Source organism: Entelurus aequoreus, linkage group LG17, assembly GCF_033978785.1.
Source record: "Entelurus aequoreus isolate RoL-2023_Sb linkage group LG17, RoL_Eaeq_v1.1, whole genome shotgun sequence".
Taxonomy (NCBI): domain Eukaryota; kingdom Metazoa; phylum Chordata; class Actinopteri; order Syngnathiformes; family Syngnathidae; genus Entelurus; species Entelurus aequoreus.
The window spans coordinates 10,805,827-10,816,805 of record NC_084747.1 but is presented as its reverse complement, the minus strand read 5'-3'; the positions used below and the strand labels follow the sequence as shown (position 1 = coordinate 10,816,805).

Genomic DNA, 10,979 nt, shown 5'->3' with positions numbered 1-10,979 from the left:
TATATATATATATGTATGTATTTTATACAGTATATATACACACACTACCGTTCAAAAGTTTGGGGTCACATTGAAATGTCCTTATTTTTGAAGGAAAAGCACTGTACTTTTCAATGAAGATAACTTTAAACTAGTGTTAACTTTAAAGAAATACACTCTATACATTGCTAATGTGGTAAATGACTATTCTCGCTGCAAATGTCTGGTTTTTGGTGCGATATCTACATAGGTGTATAGAGGCCCATTTCCAGCAACTATCACTCCAGTGTTCTAATGGTACAATGTGTTTGCTCATTGGCTCAGAGGGCTAATTGATGATTAGAAAACCCTTGTGCAATCATGTTCACACATCTGAAAACGGTTTAGCTCGTTACAGAAGCTACAAAACTGACCTTCCTTTGAGCAGATTGAGTTTCTGGAGCATCACATTTGTGGGGTCAATTAAACGCTCAAAATGGCCAGAAAAAGAGAACTTTCATCTGAAACTCGACAGTCTATTCTTGTTCTTAGAAATGAAGGCTATTCCACAAAATTGTTTGGGTGACCCCAAACTTTTGAACGGTAATGTATATATATATATATATATATATATATATATATATATATCTATATATATATATATATATATATATATATATATATATATATAGATATATATATATATATATATATATATATATATATATATATATATATGTATATATATGTGTGTATATACAGTAAGGCTGAAACGACGCGTCGACGTAGTCGACGTCATCGGTTACGTAAATACGTCGACGCCGTTTTTGTGCGTCGACGCGTCGCATAATGACGTCACACTACCGTCATGGCGAAGCGCAAAGCAGACGATCAAAGAAGACGATGCGAGCGGTGCGAGCGAGGGGGGAAAGCATGCCAATAGTGTGGGAGTATTTCAATAAACGGCCTAATAATGTTGTTGTATGCACACTGTGTCGAGCGGAAATGGCCTATCATAGCAGCACAACGGCTATAAACGAACATTTGAAAAGAAAACCATCAACTAGTCAATCGTCCGCGCGAGCATACGTTGTCATCATTACACGAAAACATGAATGTGTCATTTGTATCTGCTAGGGGTGTAACGGTACGTGTTTTGTATTGAACCGTTTCGGTGCGGGGCTTTCGGTTCGGTACGGCGGTGTACCGAACGAGTTTCTAAGCTAAAGTCTTAACAAGCTGCTTTGCTCCGTCTGCCTCTGTCTCAGCACCCAGCATTGTCCCACCCACACAACCATCTGATTGGTACACACGAAGCATTATCAGCCAATCAGCAGTGCGTATTCAGAGCGCATGTAGTCAGCGCTTCAGCGTGGAGCAGATAGGTGTTTAGCAGGTGAGCATCAGGCAGCGGACTCTCCCCAAATGATAATAAACACCTCCCAGTCAACTACTAGTAACATCACTATGAGCCCGTTGACCTTCTAGAAATATAAACTGCAGCTCAGCTCGCTCGCAGTCCTGGCTTGAGGTGAAGGCTAATTAGCTCTCAGTTCCAGCCACATCGACCCCTTCTGAGCGCCTATTTTCAGCTGCTGGGAATATTGTAAACAAGAAAAGAACCAAACATGTACACATGCTAACATTTCTTCATTACAACTGTTAGACACTCACTGGAATGAGTAGAATTGGTTATTGTGTACTGTGTTGGACTGGATGTTTATTTTGCACATTTTAAAAGCAATACTTAATGTTTACAGTGCTCCAGAATATTTAGATTGGCACTTTTTTGTATTGGATGTTTATCTTTATTTTTGCACATTTTAGCAAATAAGCAATACTTTCACTTTTGTTGAAATGTTTACACTGTTGTTACAGAATATTTCGTTTTGCACTTTTTTGTATTGGATGTTTATCTTTATTTTTGCACATTTTAAAGCAAAATAAGCAATACTTTTACTTTTGAAATGCTTATACTATTGCAGAATATTAAGATTTGCACTGGATGTTGACTTTTATATTTGCACATTAAAAAGCAAATAAGCTACTTTTAATTTTGTTAAATGTTAAAAGTTTTAAATGTTTACATTGTTACAGAATATTTAGTCATGTTGTTGTCAATGTTGACTGAGTGGCCATACTTCTTTTTTTTGTAAATAAAAGCCATGCCTTTTGAAAAAACGGGCCTACATTTATTTTTTCATCTTCATTTTGAATAAAAAAATAATCGGCAAAAGGAAAAAATAATCTATAGATTAATCGAAAAAATAATCTATAGATTAACCGATTAATCGAAAAAATAATCTATAGATTAATCGATAGAAAAATAATCGTTAGCTGCAGCCTTAATATACAGGTATATACGTATTTAAATGTATATATATGTGTATATATATATATATATATGTATATATATATGTATGTATATATATGTATGTATATGTATGTGTATATATATATACATATATGTATGTATATATATATATATATATATATATATATATATATATATATATATATATATATATATATATATATATATATATATATATATATATATATATATATATATATACATATATATACATACATATATACATATATATAAATATATATATATATGTATATACACTACCGTTCAAAAGTTTGGGGTCACATTAAAATGTCCTTATGTTTGAAGGAAAAGCACTGTACTTTTCAATGAAAATAACTTTAAACTAATCTTAACTTTAAAGAAATACACTCTATACATTGCTAATGTGGTAAATGACTATTCTAGCTGCAAATGTCTGGTTTTTGGTGCAATATCTACATAGGTGTATAGAGGCCCATTTCCAGCAACTATCACTCCTGTGTTCTAATGGTACAATGTGTTTGCTCATTGGCTCAGAAGGCTAATTGATGATTAGAAAACCCTTGTGCAATCATGTTCACACATCTGAAAATGGTTTAGCTCGTTACAGAAGCTACAAAACTGACCTTCCTTTGAGCAGATTCAGTTTCTGGAGCATCACATTTGTGGGGTTAATTAAACGCTCAAAATGGCCAGAAGAAGACAACTTTCATCTGAAACTCGACAGTCTAATCTTGTTCTTAGAAATGAAGGCTATTCCACAAAATTGTTTGGGTGACCCCGAACTTTTGAACTGTAGTGTATATATGGATAATGTTCGAAATCGGTTCTTCCGGTTGTTTGATAAGAAAAGAACCGATTCCATGGACTCGAATCCCTTTTTGAGAACCGGTTCCCGTTATCGAGGCCACTATAGTAAAGAAAAAGAGTTGGTTCTTTATTCGAATCCCTGGGAACAAATCCCTTCCCATAGGAAATGCTCTGTGGGACGGCAATGTTATGCCCATTTGATTGTAGACTCTTACTGACACCTTGTGGCGATATGAAAATACAAACCCCGTTTCCATATGAGTTGGGAAATTGTGTTAGATGTAAATATAAACGGAATACAATGATTTGCAAATCCTTCTCAACCCATATTCAATTGAATGCACTACAAAGACAACATATTTGATGTTCAAACTCATAAACTTTGTTTTTTTCTTGCAAATAATAATTAACTTAGAATTTCATGGCTGCAACACGTGCCAAAGTAGTTGGGAAAGGGCATGTTCACCACTGTGTTACATGGCCTTTCCTTTTGTCTCCGTTGGGGTATTTTAGGCTTCATAATGCGCCACACATTGTCAATGGGAGACAGGTCTGGACTACAGGCAGGCCAGTGTAGTACCCGCACTCTTTTACTATGAAGCCACGTTGATGTAACACGTGGCTTGGCATTGTCTTGCTGAAATAAGCAGGGGCGTCCATGGTAACGTTGCTTGGATGGCAACAAATGTTGCTCCAAAACCTGTATGTACCTTTCAGCATTAATGGTGCCTTCACAGATGTGTACGTTACCCATGTCTTGGGCACTAATACACCCCCATACCATCACACATGCTGGCTTTTCCACTTTGCACCTTAAACAATCCAGATGGTTCTTTTCACACCACGTCCACAGTTTCCAAAAACAATTTGAAATGTGGACTCGTCAGACCACAGAACACTTTTCCACTTTGTATCAGTCCATCTTAGATGAGCTCAGGCCCAGCGAAGCCGACGGCGTTTCTGGGTGTTGTTGATAAACGGTTTTCGCCTTGCATAGGAGAGTTTTAACTTGCACTTACAGATGTAGCGACCAACTGTAGTTACTGACTGGGTTTCTGAAGTGTTCCTGAGCCCATGTGGTGATATCCTTTACACACTGATGTCACTTGTTGATGCAATACAGCCTGAGGGATGGAAGGTCACGGGCTTAGCTGCTTACGTGCAGTGATTTCTCCAGATTCTCTGAACCCTTTGATGATATTACGGAGCGTAGATGGTGAAATCCCTAAATTCCTTGCAATAGCTGGTTGAGAAAGGTTTTTCTTAAACTGTTCAACAATTTGCTCACGCATTTGTTGACAAAGTGGTGACCCTCGCCCCATCCTTGTTTGTGAATGGTTGAGCATTTCATGGAATCTACTTTTATACCCAATCATGGCACCCACCTGTTCCCAATTTGCCTGTTCACCTGTGGGATGTTCCAAATAAGTGTTTGATGAGCATTCCTCAACTTTATCAGTATTTATTGCCACCTTTCCCAACTTCTTTGTCACGTGTTGCTGGCATCAAATTCTAAAGTTAATGATTATCCTGCACAAAGCAGGTGCGGGCAATAGCACTCAAAGGAAGGCGTGAAGCTGCTACAGGAGAACACCAACAAAACAGGAAGGGTCACCAAAATAACAGTGCAAGACAGGAACTAAAGCACGACACACAGGAAACAACAACAAACTCAAAATAAAGCACGACAACCTGGTGTGCCTCCGGATTTTCTTTATAAAAAGAAATGTGCCTTGGCTCAAAAAAGGTTGCGAAACACTGCTTTAATGGATACAATGAAACACAAATAAGCATATAAAGTCAACTTGTTTGTTGCACTCTACTTGTACTTTAAGCAAGCTTAATGATTATTTCAGGAACAAAAGGTATTTATCCGAAAACTCAAAAATGATTTTAACAAAAAGTGTCTGCAAATTTTTAAAGTTAATTTTATATCTGAGGAGTTCCATCAGAACAAAGCAATAAACAAAAAGTATGACTTAAAATTATTGAGATATATAAAAATTAGAGATGTCCGATAATATCGGCCGATTAATGCTTTAAAATGTAATATCGGAAATTATCGGTATCGGTTTCAAAAAGTACAATTTATGACTTTTTAAAAGGCCGCTGTGTACACGGACGTAGGGAGAAGTACAGAGCGCCAATAAACCTTAAAGGCGCTGCCTTTGCGTGCCGGCCCAATCACATAATATCTACGGCTTTTCACACACACAAGTGAATGCAATGCGTACTTGGTCAACAGCCATACAGGTCACACTGAGGGTGGCCGTATAAACAACTTTAACACTGTTACAAATATGCGCCACACTGTGAACCCACACCAAACAGGAATGACAAACACATTTCGGGAGAACATCCGCACCGTAACACAACATAAACACAACAGAACAAATACCCAGAACCCCTTGCAGCATTAACTCTTCCGGAACGCTACAATATACACCCCCCGCACCCCCACCTCAACCTCCTCATGCTCTCTCACGGAGAGCATGTCCCAAATTCCAAGCTGCATTTTTGAGGCATGTTAAAAAAAAAAAGCACTTTGTGACTTCAATAATAAATATGGCAGTGCCATGTTGGCATTTTTTTCCATAACTTGAGTTGATTTATTTTGGAAAACCTTGTTACATTGTTTAATGCATCCAGCGGGGCATCACAACAAAATTAGGCATAATAATGTGTTCATTCCACGACTGTATATATCGGTATCGGTTGATATCGGAATCGGTAATTAAGAGTTGGACAAAATCGGAATATCGGATATCGGCAAAAAAGCCATTATCGGACATCTCTAACAACCATTAACCCGGCCAACCCTATGTGCAACACAGAGATTATCCATCATAACAAAACACATCAAACGTATATTTGTGTTCCTCAGATGTCCAGCAGCTGATTGGTCATCATGAAGAACTTACGCCTCAGCTGCAGGGCGGAAGCCCCACTTTGAAGCTGGATGCTTCACAACCGCCCCACATTAAAAAGGAAGAGGAGGAACTCTGGATCACTCAGGAGGGAGAGTGTCTTCTAGGGCAGGAAGAAGCTGATCTCACCAAGTTGCCACTGACTGTTATCTCTGTGAAGACTGAAGATGATGAAGAGAAACCACAATTAGACAACGACTTAGCTCCACTGTCAGATAGTGAGGCTGAAGACGAGGTTGAAGATTCTTTGAGCAGCGATACAGACTGTGAAGGTGATATGAGGACTCACACTGACAACAAACACTCTGAATGCTCTAAAAAGAAGACATGTAAAAAGAATTTGAGCTGTTCAGTTTGTGGCACAATATGTACTAAAAAGAGCCTTTTGACTCAACACATGAGAACACACACGGGAGAAAAACCATTTAATTGTTCAAATTGCGGCAAAAGCTTTTCTCAAAATAGCGTTTTGATTCAACACATGAGAACACACACTGGAGAAAGACCATTTTATTGTTCCGTTTGTGCTAAAAACTTTTCTCACAAAAGCAGTTTGACTCAACACATGAGAACACACACCGGAGAAAAGCCGTTTAATTGTTCAGTTTGCAGTAAAAGCTTTTCTCAAACAAGCAGTTTGATTCAACACATGAGAACGCACACAGGAGAGAGACCATTTGAATGTTCTGTTTGCGGTAAAACATTCTCTCACAAGAGCAGTTTCACTCCACACATGAGAACACACACAGGAGAAAAACTATTTATATGTTCAGTGTGCGGTAAAAGCTTTTCTCAAACTAGCAGTTTGACTAGACATATGAGAACGCACACAGGAGAAAAACCCTTTTATTGTTCAGTTTGCAGCAAAAGCTTCACTTTACAGTGCCATTTGACTCAACACATGACAACACACACAGGAGAAAAACTATTTAATTGTTCAGTTTGCGGTAAAAGCTTTTCTCAAAACAGCAGTTTGACTCAACACATGAGAACACACACAGGAGAAAAACCCTTTGATTGTTTAGTTTGTGGTAAAAACTTTACTCACAAAAACAGTTTGACGCAACACATGACAACACACACAGGAGAAAAGCAGTTTAACTGTACAGTTTGTGGTAAAAACTTTTCTCACAAGAGCAGTTTGACTGAACACACGAGAAAGCACACAGGACAAAAAAAATTTAATTGTTCAGTTTGTGGTAAAAGGTTTTCTCGAAGGAGAGAATTGCCTGTACACATGAGCATGCACACCGGAGAAAAACAATTTAATTGCTCAGTTTGTGAGAAGGGCTTTACTAAAAAATGCCATTTGACTCAACACATGAGAACACACACAGGAGAAAGACCCTTTAATTGTTCAGTTTGCTGTAAAACCTTTTCTCATAAGGGCAATTTGACTGACCATATGAGAACGCACACTGGAGAAAGACCATTCAGTTGCTCCGTTTGTAGTAAAAGCTTTTCTCATAGACTAAGTTTGACTCGACACAAAATGAAACACACGGGATGAAAAACATTTAGCTGTTCAATTTGTGGCCAAAGTTACACTGAAATGGGACATTTGCATGGTCACCCGAGAACACACAGCAGTAGAAATAATTAGGTTTAGTGCGCTGTAAGAGTTATACTTCTGTCCAAGGTCAAATTAAGTTGAATTAGATGAGTACACACACAGTAGAAAAATTATTAGTTTGTGATACCACAATTTTAGCAGACACTTGGTTCTGGATCCTCATTTAAAAGTCACAAAATCTGCCATGATGAATGGCAGCAAACACAGAACTCTCTCCCGATGCCATTTTTGTTGATGGAAGTCGTGTAAAAATGCTTTGCAAGGTAATACATTTCTGACAGAAAATGTCGAACATGACCAAAATACTGTAATTATTCAAGTTAAAGTACCAATGTTTGTCACACGCACAATAGGTGTGGCGAAATGATTCTCTGCATTTGACCCATCACCCTTGATCACCCCCTGGGTGGTGAGGGGAGCAGTGGGCAGCAGCAGTGGCCGCGCCCGGTTATCAATTTTTGGTGATTTAACCCCCAATTCCAACCTTTGATGCTGAGTGCCAAGCAGGGAGGTAATGGCTCCCATTTTTATAATCTTTGGTATGACTCGGCCGGGGTTTGAACTCACAACCTACCGATCTCAGGGCGGACACTCTAACCACCAGACCACTGAGTAGGTTATGACATGTGATTCATTTGTTTGTCACTAATTGTGTATATATAAATGATGTTGAAGGCTTTATTGGTAGAATAGATAAAGCCCCATGACAGTTTTCGACCCTTTAGGATGCACAGAAAATGGAAAGACGGTTGTGCTTCTCTTCCACAAAGATCTTGACAATGGCAAGATTTTAAAAAATAAATAAATAAACTGCAGTTTTCCCTAAAACAGGAAACAAGACAGCCATGATTTCCTGAGTCACTTTAATAACACCCAGCTGTGTCTCTCTTCAAGAAAGTGTTAACATTTTCTAAGCAATTATCTTCCTAATTATGAATTTTAAAGGGGAACTGCCTTTTGGGGGGGAATTTTACCTCTCGTTCACAATCATTATGAGAGACAAGAAGTTTGTTTTTGCATTTTAACGTAAAAATAGGCTCATTCTAGGTGGCTAGCAATGCAGCTAATGATTAATTCTACCACTAAATCGCTTTAAAAACGCATTCAAAAACTTTCAACAATACTTCATTTACGTTCCGTAACTTGTATAATAACCAAGCTGTAGCCACATTGTTATTGTAAGACTGATTACCGAGGAGCATTTTCTTTCTAGCGTAGTAACGCATCGGCATGCTACGGGATTCGCCAAGAGATAAGCTAGCTTCTGGATCACCAGCTGAATGGCGTTGGAGTTTGTAATGCACAACACAAAGTGATAGAGCACCAATCTGTACTGACTGAAAAACATGAACTATCATATTACAGAACCTGTAAAGTATTAGCCCACATTTCATGTTTTGTTTGTACACAACTAGCTAGACAGTGTACGTACTGTAGTTGTATGAACGCGCATGACGTGCTGCGTGTATTATGATCGATATTAAAGTGACTTATTCAATGGACATGTGTACGTTTGGTTATTCTAAATTGACTTTGGGTAAGCACACCATTTATGTCGACATAGTTTGGCTCCAAGCTCCCCATTTGCAGCGCCAAAGTCACGTTGACCTCACTCTCTCTGCTTCCGTCCACACCATCGTCTCACTCTTCCTACATGCCGGCTTCTACAAGCAGTAGTTCATCCTCAGTATATTCAACTTCAAAAAGTTCATATCATAGCAGTTTTATCTCATTTCCTTGTTCTCTGTTTGTAACAGAACAGTGAGTAAATAAATGGGTAAATTAAATATCCAGTAAGTAAACAAATATTAAATATGTAATTAATATTAGGCATATAAGCATATACACAATAACTAAAGTTCTCAAAAATAAATGGTTATGTAATTTACGGTTCACCTAGGAGATGAATGAGATTCTTTTTTTTTGAAGATGTTTATCATAATTCTTCGTTGTACTTTGTGAACACTTGTAGTTTGAACAGTTTTTTAAACTCAATCATATTCGTACACGGTTTGATTTATTTGGTTAATCCATTCCATAATTTAATTCCACATACGGATATGCTAAAAGTCTTAAGTGTTGTACGTGCATACAAATGTTTTAAATTAGATTTTCCTTAAAGGTTATATTTTCTTCTTTTTTCGGGAAGAATTGTCGCACATTCTTGGCTAGCAGGTTATAGTTTGCTTTGTACATCATTTTGGATGTTTGCAAATGCACCTAGTCGTTGAATTTCATTATTTGTGATTCAATAAATAAAGTGTATGTTTTCTATATCCAACATTATGTATTACTCTAATTGATCTTTTTTTTTGTAACACCGTTAGTGAATGAAGCGTACTTTTGTACTTATTTCCCCATATTTCTACACAATAACTCAGGTATGTAACACTAGTGAGGAGTAGAGAATATGAAGTGATTTTTGGTCTAGAACAAATTTTACTTTCTTAATTATTGACGTGTTTCTTGCTACTTTATGTTGTATATTTTTATATGAGGTTTCCAGTTCATTTGATCAATTTTCACAACCAAAAATGTGTTTTTTTTTACCCTTTTAATGTCTACTCCGTCTATTTGTGTTGGACTTTCTCTTCTACTGTTACCGAATAACATTATTTTAGTTTTACTGAGATTCAAAGATAGTCATCATTTTAATTTCTTCTGTTATTATTTGTATTAGCTTCTGTGTGTTCTCTCCTGAACAAAACACAGTTGTACCATCGGCAAATAAAACTAACTTTAAGTCCTTTGTAACTTTACAAATGTTGTTTGTATAACGATTGAACAATGTTGGTCCCAGTATTGATCCCTGAGGCACGCCATAAGATATTTTCAGCTCTGCAGAATTGTGTTCGCCTATCTTCACCTAACTTCTTAGCCAGCTCACGACCAAACCTCTGATTCCATACGGTTCTAATTAATTTATTAAGATATTATGATTAATTGTGTCAAATGCTTGATTTAGATCCATTAACACTGTTTGCTATCTATTGCATTGGTGATCTCTTCCGTTATTTCCATTAAAGCCATTGATGTTGAGATGTTGGCTCTGTATTAATTGTCTGTGTGTCATTTTTATTTCTGAATTTGTCCAATCTGTTGTTAAACAGTGTTTCAATAATTTTAGAAATAAGTGGAGAAACAGGTCTGTAGTTTGTAAACTGGTGTTTGTCTCCAGTCTTATAAATTGGGAGGACTTTAGTTGTTTTCATTTAGTCTGGGAATGTGCCTGTGTGAAATGACAGGTTGCTGATACATGTTACATGTTCTGAAATAATCACCTTTTTGATCGTTTTCCAAATCAATCAGTTGACGTCTTGGATTTACGTTTCTTCACAATATTGATTATTTCCTCTTT

The 10,979-nt window shown here is 37.2% G+C and overlaps 1 protein-coding gene across 1 annotated transcript in view; it reads left to right on the top strand.

Annotated features, from left to right (window-relative positions):
* The window catches only part of LOC133632309 (gastrula zinc finger protein XlCGF57.1-like), a 10,493-nt gene extending 989 nt beyond the window's left edge, over window positions 1-9,504 (top strand). The window contains exon 2 of the mRNA XM_062024680.1: window positions 6,006-9,504. Within this exon, the coding sequence (XP_061880664.1) occupies window positions 6,006-7,558 (1,553 nt within the window). The 3' untranslated portion in view covers window positions 7,559-9,504. The remainder of the gene's footprint in view (window positions 1-6,005) is intronic.
* Window positions 9,505-10,979: the final 1,475 nt, after the last annotated feature.